The sequence below is a fragment of the Scomber scombrus genome, chromosome 5 (assembly GCF_963691925.1).
Source record: "Scomber scombrus chromosome 5, fScoSco1.1, whole genome shotgun sequence".
NCBI classification, from domain to species: domain Eukaryota; kingdom Metazoa; phylum Chordata; class Actinopteri; order Scombriformes; family Scombridae; genus Scomber; species Scomber scombrus.
Genome location: NC_084974.1, coordinates 13,571,293 through 13,583,901, shown reverse-complemented (window position 1 = coordinate 13,583,901; position 12,609 = coordinate 13,571,293). Strand labels below are relative to the sequence as shown.

Below are 12,609 nucleotides of genomic sequence, written 5' to 3'. Positions count from 1 at the left end.
AAACACACATACATGCACCCTAGTGTTTCCGGGAATTCTCACACTCAGATTGCATACCAGTGAGCCGTTCAACTCGAGCTACTGGGGGTTAAGTGCCTTGTTAAAGTGCAGTTTGATAGAAGTGGATGGCTCATTAAGCAGATCATTTACTACATATACTATACAGACACAATTTACAATGGGTTCATCAACTATCATAAGTGATACTGTGTAGGTGATGAATCAATATGTTTCTCAGGAATTGCTCAGTTTTCCATTCAGATGGAATGTGGGTCAGTCCTGGAATTGGAGCGTAAAGATAAGAAGGTGTACAGTGTACTCGGAAGACTGAAAGCTATGTCAGCAGTTTGAGTAGCTAAAAACCAGCTTTGCCACATTGCAGTGTAAACAGGTTCTCTGCCACAACTCCTCCCACAGATCAACGATTTGTGACTCCACATGCGATTCACCCTGACAGCTGCCACTGATTTTAATGTGTATCCTTGTTTTACAACTTCATCTCAACAGCTCCTGTGGTGCTTCTGATCGATGTTGATCTGGAGGATAAACCCTGTTTATGTGTAGGATTAGATAGTGACTTGTGTCATAGAGGATTTTATGGATTGCCTTGATGGATCACCTAGGCAGTTCAGCAACTTCAAAAAGGACGACTTTGAGGCTGACTGGATTAAAGTGGCAGAATGCAGATTTGGTCAAGTGTACCAAGTCAAGCTCAAGCTCTGGCGGGAAAAATGTGCCCTGAAAAGCTTTGACACAACCTGTGCAAACAACTTTTACAGGTGAGACTTGAAACTATGAAATATAGCACAGCTTTCATATAACTTTGCTGTCAGATACAAGCAACTGCCTGAATTTACACCAGTGTATTAGCATACAGAGTTGTGTACTAATAATATTGACCTTAAAAAATATCTTGTGGTGTCATTAATCTTTGTATTAATTGTTTGATACAGGAAAAAATATTTCCAGGGGTCAAAGTTTAAAATACCTTTTTTAATGTCCAAAGCATTAAAAAGCATTTTTCTGTCACAGGAGAATAATTGACGAGGCGGCCAACATAGCTGCTGTGAAATTCAAGTACATAGTGTCCATCTACGGATTGTGCAGTGACGCGACTGCCATGGTGATGGAGTACATGAGTAATGGATCGCTGAACAATCTCCTAGCCAGTCACACTTTGATGTGGCCAAAGAAGTTCCAGATGATTCATGAGGCTTCCATGGGTATGAATTTCCTCCACAGCATGCAACCCCCACTCCTCCATCTTAACCTCAAGATGTCCAACATCCTACTAGACGATCATCTGCATGTCAAAGTCAGTGAAACTCATAGAAAACAACACAATGAAACTGTTAATGCTCACTGTGATCTGTTGATATTTGTGAGCCCTGCTGAGTAATGTATGCTAATCCCTGACTAGTTAACAATGCTCCATGCACTGTTTTTCTACTTAGATTTCAGATTTTGGTTTAATCCACTGGGAGGAGGGAATGAACAAGAAGTTGTTCATGGAGCATCTGACAGCAAGAGGGAACATAAGTTACATTCCTCCAGAGACCTTCACACAGTGCCCTGATCCTCCAGGAACCACCTTTGATGTTTACAGGTGACTAGCCAAGGGCATTTTTGAAAATTGCACCATCAGAGTCACCGCTTTTTGTCTGATTCAGTGCACAATCCACAATTCACATAGCGTAACCTTGCTCTCTACTGTATATAATTTAACTCCATCACAAGTCTCAAGGACATACTCCATTTATTTTACCCATGTCTGACTTTTTTTCATACCCTTTTATTTTCAGTGGGGTTATTTTATCATTAAAGAACTATGCTTTTATACGACAAAAACTATTTCATTATCAAAATGAGCAGCATAGATGAAAGTGGGAAATTAGGACTGAAGTTCTTCTTTTTGCTTTGATCTACAGCTTTGGTATTGTGATGTGGGAAATTCTGACACAACAGAAACCATATGCAGGTAGGCTTTAATTAATTAGAAATCACAGCTTCATATTAAATAGATTTATAGATGTTATTTCAACAAGCAGTCTGGCAAAGGTCATGTAACACAATATTCTCCCTTTAAACAGCATATATGTGAAGTTCCTTTCATCTCAGTGTTTCTTGGGTTCATTTCACAATTGCATGATGAAATGAATTCATGACAGTGCTGTGCTTAAGTACACATTTAAGGATCTGTACCTGAGTATTTCCATTTTAATTCCATTTATACTTTGACTTCACTAAAGTTCAGAGGGAAATGCTGTACTTTTCACTTCACTACATTTACTTAACAGCTATAATTAGTTTTACCAAACTTTTTCATACAAAATATATGATGGGTCTAGTCCCGCCACACATATGGTGGCAGATGGTGTTGTTTGGCTTTTAAAGGGATGCTGATGAAGTAGGTCAACTGGCAGGAGTATGTGCAAAAAAGGTAATGTTTCTTAACTAAAATATTAATGAACCACAGGTAAAAATGAACTCTGGGAAATTCAACAAAAATAACCTAAACTAAAACAAAACTAATCTGCAGCCTCATAGCAAGCCACCTCCTACTGCTTTCCCTCATCCATATCAACTGAGCAGTGACTGGCTTTTCTCTTCTGCTTCTACCTGTACTGAACAGAGCTTATAGACCAACACTGATGTAGAATTTGTCCGTTACTGCTGAAAATTACAATTTTCTATGGACAAACACGCACAGCTATGAATGCACCAAATTACACAGAATGTAATCTACTACCTAACAGTTTTATCTTTCCTATCTAAACTTGACAATGCCTATGACTCACTGTTTACTGCACCTAATGATGCACACCTGGGGGGTATTCCAGAAAGCGGGTTATGTGAAAACTCAGAGTAAGTTACCCCTGAGATGAGGGAAACTCCGTGTTATCCGTTCCAGAAAGAGAGGTAACTGAAACTCTGAGTCAGTCACCATGGTAATATTATGTCCAATATTATCGGCCGATATTCACTTAAAAATGTAATATCGGGAAATATCGGTATCGGGTTTTTATAACCGAAATTTGTTCTGTGGGCTTCAGCATTTCCGAGCCTGCATGAACGCAGCATGGGACGTTTACCGGCGCGCGCTTGATGACGTATAACAACAACACGCTAGACTCGTGGGTCTCTAACTGTGGCTAACAAGTTCAAAGCGTCCACTACCATGTACACGAACACACAAACAGAAGATTTACCTCCTTGTTGTCATTTGCTCTGTTATGCTTTCGGCGAGTCGCCCCTGTGACGTCACCGTCAGAGTCCAGTGGGTCCTATCTGGATCCTACTCTGCTGGAGACACAACAGCTGAGAGGACGGAGTGAGAAGACGTCCCTATAAAAGGTCCCGCCTCCAGAAACGGGGCTTATGTCTGTGGTTTGGAACTATTTCCAAGTGTGTCCTACAGATAGTATATTTGTAATTTGCAATTACTGCAAAGCAGCATAATAAATATGGCAGTGCCATATTGGCACTTTTTTCCATAACTTAAATTGAAGTTGTTCTCTTATTTTGCACAGACAGTATTTATATTTGGAAAGCCATGTTGCATTTATGTATGCATCCAGTGGGTCCTCACAATAAAATTAGGCATAATGTGTTAATTCCACAATAGGAGATATGTTATGTTGTTACCTAATAGTTTTGGTCTAAAAAGCCTGCAAATATCGGTATTGGGTGATATCGGTATCGGAAATTAAGAGTTGGACAATATCGGAATATCGGATATCGGCAGAAAAGTCAATATCGAGCATCCCTAATAATAATATATAATACACACATTCTGCACATTAAGAACATTAAGCCACTTTTAGTAAACTTAATGTTTCAGATAAATAAATACACAATATAATTTGGGTTTTGAATCTCCTTTCTGGCATCTGTTTTGTGGGTCCAGGGTGCAGCATGACCACAGTGCTCTTACAGGTGTCACATGGTAAGAGACCCGGCATGGAGATGTTTCCTGAACGGAAGCCACATGAGTGTGATCAGATGATCAGCATCATGAAGCAGTGCTGGGACCAGGATCCCAAGAAGAGGCCGCAGTTCTTAGGTACAAATGCTTAATTGCTGAGTTGAACTGTTTTCAGCCAGCTTTCTAATTTGCTTTTAAAGCTCTCAAAGGAAATGCAACTCTTGTGTTCATCCACTGATCTCAAGAACTGCTGAGTTGTGGCTTGACAGAAAAAGCTGATTGCCCAAAGGCATTGTGATGGAAAGGAACAGTACTAGTAGGCAGATAAAATGTTGTGGAGAATGGTCCAGGTTATTTAAAATCTCACATACACATGAAACATAATAATAATTACAATATCCTGAACCAGCTCTCAATATGCACCACACTACATGTGGGAAAGCATCATAATATGGCTGCATCCATAGAGAGATGATTTGTCAAAATTATCTAACGTCATTTTAAATTGCTTTTGTCATTTTAACATCTCAGTCAAATTAATATTTGGGTCTGTGTAGCCGAGACATTCTGTAACTATATGAATTATTTTCCCTTTAATGAGAATGTCAACATTGATTGAATTTGTTTTTTTTTTCTGTAGAAATGCATTTCAGGAAAAAGACAATTTAACATCATGTTGAAACATTAATATTTGAATCTGTAGCTATAAAAGGCATTTGTCACTTGTCCTTTTGATCCATATGGTGCTGGTACTAATTGTCTAGATTTTTACATGAAGAAGACCACTGCCCCAAACAAAACTGAATGAGGAGCCACATTCTCCCTTCTTGGCCTTGTGTGTTATCGTCAAGCCAACAGTTAACAAGTAGTCAATTGCTCACTCAGTGCATTTAATTCTTAAGTGAAATGCATACATTTAAATAAGATCAAATTATTTACACAAGAGGATTACCTTTGTTTAGACAAGCTCTTATGGCTTGAGAAGTCATGTTAATGAATATAAATTGGTGTCATGTTTATTCATACACAACAGCTATTGCAGTGTAAGATGTTCTCAAAAACTCAGTGTTACCCGTAAGTCATGCATGACGGTTCATTCTCTGTAGAGTTGCAATTATGAAAAGATCCTACTGGGCTTCAGAGCTGCAAGCGTAGGAATACATTTGTTTGATTAAGCAAATTCAGAGCAGTTGTGTTTTGTTTGCAGACACTGTGAGGAAAACGGAGGCTCTGAGTGAAGTCCTACAGATCCCAGGACCGATCCACTGTTACGGAAATGGTGACAATGAAAAGAAATCAGATTACAGCTGTGTGGTTTCTCCCGTGTGTAAAGTTAGTTCTGTTTAATACTTTACATATATTTTATGATACTGTAGTACGGTATATTCTTCAGTTTTCAGCACAGAATGAGAAAGAGAAAAGTACACACAAATCCTTTTAAAAATTCAGGGCATATTGTGTATGCAGTCATTAACACAGTGGCTATTTAACTGTTGAGTCATTCATACTCTTTAGCGCCCAATCTCACAAAATGATTGATATTAATGGTGTGTGTATATTTGCATATTAACCACTTGTCAAGATTGATGTCACAGATAATACGTTTTGAAGTATCTTCTTTTTTTCTATTTTAGATTTCTTTGCCTGAGATACCTGACCTTCCCTCAGGTGAATGCATGGGTAGAGAAGGACGGAAAACCGTGTTCAATGCAGTACAAAGCCTGGAGGGCTGACATTTAAAAAGTGCTATTTACAGTGCTGTCACATTTTTAATATTACCTTTAGTACCGAGAAGCAGAGTCAAATATCAATGTAAGAGGGAGAATAAAAAAACATTCACTCAGGCTCTTGGATCCTCTCTACGAAACAGTAGAATAGATTTTTGAAGAGATGATTTACAATTGCATTTTTATTGATCTTTTCATTGCAACTGTCCCTTAAAGTTGTATGGGTGCATTTTCTACACTAATGCACAAGACTATAATTATAAGATATAATAGCAAATCCACAAAGGCTGAGTATATGTGAAAGGGACCCATAGACAAGGCAGGGATCCAAGTTTCATGAATGCAGAGCTGTTTTATTTTATTTTATCTGTAGACTTTCCTTTCAATGTGTCTGTGTGTGTGATTTAAGCAAAGAGAGAACAAATTTTTTAACATCAAATCTCAACAGAAATGGTGTGCAGTGATGTTAATGCAGATATTAAATGAAAAAAAGGGAACCTACAGGACAAACACAACATGTCTGAGGTAAAAAAGGAACGAAAAAGGAGGAACATAGCATGTATATAGCCTCTCATCGAAGTGAAGTGGTTGCACCTGGGGTGGTGGTGGTTCCTGTTTAGACAGGAGTACTTGTGTTGTCCTCCCTGCGACAGGTGATATCATGTGGCACGTGGATGGGGACTTCTTGACATGTACATTATGTACTTCACAACAGAAGTAGACTCAACTTTGATAAAGCAAAATTCATACAACTTCCTGCAACCCACATGCACAATTTCTGAAATCTTTTCTCTCAAATAATTCCCTTTGCTTTCATTTCACAGCTGACCAACATAGCAAGGATGGCATCCTCGCTTTCCTGTCAAAGAAGGACTTTAGTAGTTTCAGACAGTCAGTGAAAAGAGAGCACATATACACACACTTCTCAGGTAAAAAGAATCTGCTGCACTTTACGGTAGCCAGCGGGGATGCAGAGAGTGTGGAGCATGTCATGAGCCTGGGTGCTGAAGTCAACTGTACGACCGCCAGAGGTTACACTCCTCTTGTTATTGCTGTCCTGCACAGGTCTGTATGAGGAAACGCATAAAGCTTATTATAACTTACACAAGAAAATGTTTGTGCTTGCGGCTGGCTATTTTGAAAATGTCTGCTTCTCTGAGGCTAAATACAATTCTGCTCCTCTGTTGAAAGTTAATAGCAATAGTTCTACAATTTAGAGAAGATTCTCAGAGAGTTCACCTGTTGAAAGCAGCTCAAGTTAACATAACTTTGATATGTAAAGTGACATTTTCATTATCCCAATCATGACATTCAAAAGCGTAATTATATTTAGTGATGATAGCTAAGTTTTACATTTATGTTAGTACTGACAAACCACTGGTAGGTCACATCAGACAATTACAGCTGAATATATCAGATATGATCCTGTTGACTCAGTCTCCCTCTAAGCTGTTTAATTTGCAGGCCACAGATCCTGATTGAGGTGATTAAATTATTAATGTGTTGTACGTAAAAGGATCAGGGATTCTGACTGTTGCTACTATTTTCTATGTCCGCTGTTGGTTTTTCAGTGCTTGACTACTATCTGGCTCCAATGTGTAGAGTTTGAAAATTGTGACTAATGCTTGATTGTTCATTGAGTGGCGGATCGCTCTATTGGTCTTTGACATTCTTACATATTAAAATAATGCAGAGTGGCATTTTACTCCTTAAAACTAATGTTTTGTGACACTACAAATAGCAGAGTTTTGTAGCCATCTCATGAAATAAATGTTGATACAGCTTATAAAGCCTGCTAACAGCTTTGATTCTTCCATTTAGTGTACTGGGGACACATGGGTGTAGTGATTAGACCTTTTATGTTTTAAAGTGGAAGCAACTACCTAATTATGAGCCAAAAACTTAATCATTATATGTATATTTCCTGAACAATTCCTTTAAATGTAATATATTACACTAAAGATGAAACTTCTTTTCTCTAGGCTTCATGACATCATCTCTTTGTTGCTGGAACATGGGGCTGATACCACCCAGGGAGATGAGGACCAGTGGACAGCGCTTCATTTTGCTGCTCAGAACGGAGATGACAGGACTGTCCGTCTCCTGCTGGACAAAGGAGCTGTGGCAGATGCCCACGAAAAATCTGGTTGGATGCCCCTCCACCTGGCCTGCCAGAATGGACATGAAACAGTAGTCCGCCTGCTGCTGTCACGACTGTCAGGCGAAGCAGTTGGAGAAAGGGAGGAGGCAAGAGGGAGGACGCCGCTCCACGTAGCCTCTGCTTATGGGCATCTGAATATTGCCAAGCTCCTCCTTTCTCACGGAGCAGATCCCAATGCCACAGACCACTCTCTCGCCACTGCTCTTCACTTATCAGCTGAGGAAGGCCATAACAGAGTAGTCAGACAGTTGGTGAAGAGCGGGGCGAATACTGACAGTGCAGACGACAGAGGATACACTCCACTTCACATGGCAGCTCTGAAGGGTCATACAGGCATATGCAGGCAACTATTGTCAAATGGGGGCAGCCAAGACTCCAAGACCCTTCAAGGTTGGACTCCCATGCACCTGGCTGCCCTAAAGGGACATGAAACCACCGTTGTCCAGCTGGAGCATCAGGGCTGTTGTGTGAACGCTAGAGGTGAGAATGGATGGACCGCGCTCCACCTCGCCTGCCACCAGAGCGAGGCAGAAGTGGTGGCAAAGCTCCTGGCAGCCAAAGCTGACCCAAATGTGACAGAAGACAGCGAAGGATGGACTCCACTACATGTAGCCTGTAGTAATGTTAGTTTCCCAAGTGTCCTCCACTTGATATCACATCATGCGGATGTGAATGCAGTAAACTCAGGAAAGGTGACACCTTTACACCTGGCCGCCCAGCATGGCTGTGCACCTATTGTGAAAGCTCTACTGCTGAATGGAGCAGACAAGACTCTGCTGGACTCTTCTGGATCCACAGCTCTGAAGGTGGCCCACAGGTATGAAAAATTGGAAATAGTGCAACTATTAGAGAAGGAATGTTGACCATGACTCTAGAGAGCAACATGATTGGAAACATTACAGTACAATGAAAACATCAATGACACAGTTGGAATAATCTTTCCTTTGAGTAGTAAGCTACTTAAAACTTAAATGGATTATTAAATCATAGTTCCATTATTACATTATGAATACAATTTTAAGTAAGGTTCACAAAGTCTATTTTCTATATTAGTCAAGTATACTCAAATACTGTGAATCATTATATAATCAACATGTTTTTTGGTTTCCAAATAAATAATAATAAATACATAACTTTTGGCCTAGTATTTCCAGTGGCTACCTTCCTTTAAGCTACTACAAAAGTACCATATAAGTCTATTTTCTAATGCATCAATCAGGCATTTACAGTGAAAATAGTGATACAAAGTCTAAAAGATTTATAGTAGAAAATAAGAGTGAGCTAATGACAAAACACAGATTGAGTCTCCTCTATAAACTAGCTTGCTTCTTATGTGTGAATAGAATTAATGTTGCTGCCACACGTGGATGAAAATGAACATATAAAGAGCAGCTGTTATAATGAATTATAGAGGCATTCATTTGATTAAACCTGTCGTACTTTATGAAGTTATTGTGTGTCTAATAATCTGGTAAGAAAAAATACAGATGACAGAATTGGATCGCTGTTATTGGCACCACACTGCAGCACTTTTCAATTTAAAAATGCAAAAATGTATTATGCCAAGCCAAAGGTGATGGCAGCAGATAGCTCTGATTATCAGTCATTCCCTGCAGATTGTGGACAGTACCGCCCAATTTATGCAACAGTCATTTACCACAGTGACACCTTATTGAACTGAAATGAAATGCATGGATTGCGGAACTGTATTGACCTACACGTTCACAGGGTTTTCCCTGGAACCACAAGAGACTGACTCTGATGGGGGACTGGGAGTTGAGCTGCATCAAATTACTGTACTGTAAGTGCCAGGCAAAGTTATTGGACTCAAACTGGGCTGAGATTTTTTTTCCAGTTGCAAGTGTCTGCAAAGTCTACTGTGTGTTCTATTGATTATATTTAGTCAGGTGTGTTGTAAGTTTGAGGTTTGCTACAACTAAAACTGCCCAGTGTCTGTTTGCATAATAACATGAAAGAGATAACATACAAGCACTCTTTTTTCCCTGCAGCTGTTACTCTGGTTAAGTCAGTATCTTAATAATTCAATGTGAATTTCTTATATTTTAACTGTTTGACTTGTATACATATATGTTTAAAAATATTTTTTATGCACTCTGTTTTGTTTTGTTCTGTGTTTTCTTGTATTCTTTTACTGCTGTGCAACAATTGCCAACAATAAAGTAATTGAATCTTGAATCTAAGTACAACTATACCATTGACAAAAACCTAACTAACCTATATTAAGCTGAGAGTGGTGGATGCACAATAAAAGGTATACACTAGAAAGGCTTTTCACAAAGTGTGACACTGGGACACTAAGATTCAGTTCATTTTTCTGTCTCATTTCTTTATACAGCTATCAGGTCAGGCTGCCTTAGATTACAATAAGAAAATGTATGATGTATGTTGACATATACGACTTGTATCACAAGTATCTGCTTACCCTGCTCTCCCTGTAATTTATCTACTAGAGTTTGAAAAGCACTAATCACATTATGAAATGAAGCTCTCTGGAAGGACGCTGTGATTTTCAGGTTGGGTATGATGATTTATATTTGAATGTGTCCTTTTTATGGCAGCGACTCCCATTTGAAATTTATGAAGCCTTCAATCCCCTAAAAATTGGAAGTAAACCACATTTATGTGATTGTTATCTACAGCAAACACTCCAACAACGATTTACCAGATGGGAATGACACACATCTGTGGAATCCACAGAGCTCTGTCCATGTTTGACCTGTCTAACAGCTTTTTTGCCCTTGTATCAATCAAATGAAACAAGCCTTTGTGTTTAACTAGACTGCTGTTTGTAATGCCAGTCGCTGAAAAATTAAACTCACTTTTCCAACGACATCTAATCAGACCTCCCTAAATCAATGGTGCTGCTCAAACCTTTTTACACATATGGTGACACATCGGATACCTTCTATTAGCCAGTAATTGGATTTACGGGCGCCTAAACTAATTTCATTTTCAAACAGGGGAGACAAGCAGGAAGAAGATAATGTCATGTTCCACAAACATCAAGGGAACAAGGAAGAGAGCTGTAGTGTGTTTTATTTTCATCAAAGGAACAAGGAAGAGAGCTGTAATGTGTTTTATTTTCTTTAACAACTGTTTCTGTGTTATATATATTATTCATATAGAATGTATCAATAACTTAATGAAAGGCTTTATCACGATACCTTGTTCTCTTGCTTCTGTTTTGCACAATGTAATAATACCAACTTGTACAATTCTTTTAAAATAAATTCAGGCAAAAAGTTGCTTCCTAATTACTTCAACTGAAGTTAATAAGTGTGGTTCATAATAAGGATACAATACAACCCACCATGGTGTATATCCACCTACACAAAGATATGTGGCTGCAACCAAAGACTCTAAAGTCTTCAGGAGCAATTTACATATGTAATAGTATTTTTAATGGGTTACACAATTAGATCATTTAGATATGGGTCTACAATGGGTGAGCTCCCTTAATCTCATTGTTAAACACTTACACTGTGCAGCGTGTTTACCCAAGTTTGAGAGTAGTCTGTAGAGATGTTGTATTTACATGAGGATTTAAACATTTATTCTTTTTGCACCTAGATCAAACAACCTTGATACACTGTTAAGAAGGTCTACCTGACATTCACAGCTCTCGTCTTAATGATGGGATGTAATCTGGCTACTTATCGGTATATTTAGCTTCTCAGAGGAGAGCCATTACATGCTCTCTGCACAGCCCCTCCTGTCAGGGTTAAATTCACCATTGAGCTGTGCCCTGTGGTGTTAAGCAGCTGCAATCATGACTGATACAGCTGTGTCTTTGACCCAGGTGTGCCACTTCAGCAGGGCCAAGCGGGCATCTGGGCAAGCACCTCTGGTCCTTGCCTTGGTAATTGATTGAATGATCCATCAAATCTCTTGGGGGATTTTTTTTTCAGAGTGATGATATGGAAAACATTTTTTCGCCCTTGTCATCTCTTAGCGACCTCTCACTCAGCAATTTGACAGTGGAAAAACACCCCAAGTCAGTCTCTCTAAATCCCCAAGGTTGTTGCTCGCTGTTGTGCAAATGATTGTTCTTTTCACCCCGATGAACCTCCATTCAGAAAGATAGCGTTTTTCTTTCTCCCCACAGATACACATTGAGCAACTAACCTACGTGAAAACACAACACACAATGCATTTTGAGAGACTATTCTTTATTATTTCTTTTTTTTTTTTTTTAAACTGATAATCTATTCCTATGAAGTAGAACTATTGCTACTGAATGGCCTTGTTTTCTCTAGTGTATTGTTATTATCCTTTAACCTCCCTTGCTTGGTGTTGTCATGTTCCTGAAAAATGATTAATGGTGGTTCGCTGACTGCTATCTCCATAGCACAGAGCAGAACCCTCAATACTCTGTAACTTTACACTATTTGAATACACTATACAGTACACTCTGCATTGTCTGGCATTGTCTCATACTGGGGAGGGCTGTATGTCCCATATCTGCTAACGGTTGGTAAAATAAATTACAGAGTCTGTGAATGTTATTTATGCTCCCTTGTCACTCTTTCATTTAATCTTCTACAATGAAAAATATTTAGTTCTTTTATAATAAATTATCTATAATGACTCTGAGGGGATGTAAAGCTTTGGCAACTGTTTAATTATTTCTTCCTCAAAATCATTTGTTTCAAAGAATACTGTAAGTCCCTGACAACATTTAAGTGAAAAGCCATTTTGAACGCTATCTTTATAAAGTATCATATACTTTTAGCATTCATGATGAAGAGCACTCCTCTGAAGTTTTGGTGTAAAAT

At 38.9% G+C, this 12,609-nt stretch overlaps 1 protein-coding gene across 1 annotated transcript; it reads left to right on the top strand.

Annotated features, from left to right (window-relative positions):
- Nucleotides 1–433: 433 nt before the first annotated feature.
- On the top strand, nt 434–10,009 carry ankk1 (ankyrin repeat and kinase domain containing 1). Its single transcript, XM_062419483.1, has 9 exons — nt 434–779; nt 1,033–1,315; nt 1,455–1,606; nt 1,929–1,978; nt 3,908–4,063; nt 5,133–5,257; nt 5,560–5,593; nt 6,477–6,717; nt 7,635–10,009. The coding sequence occupies exons 1-9, from the start codon at nt 598–600 to the stop codon at nt 8,674–8,676; spliced, it is 2,265 nt and encodes a 754-aa protein (XP_062275467.1). The 5' UTR covers nt 434–597; the 3' UTR covers nt 8,677–10,009.
- Nucleotides 10,010–12,609: the final 2,600 nt, after the last annotated feature.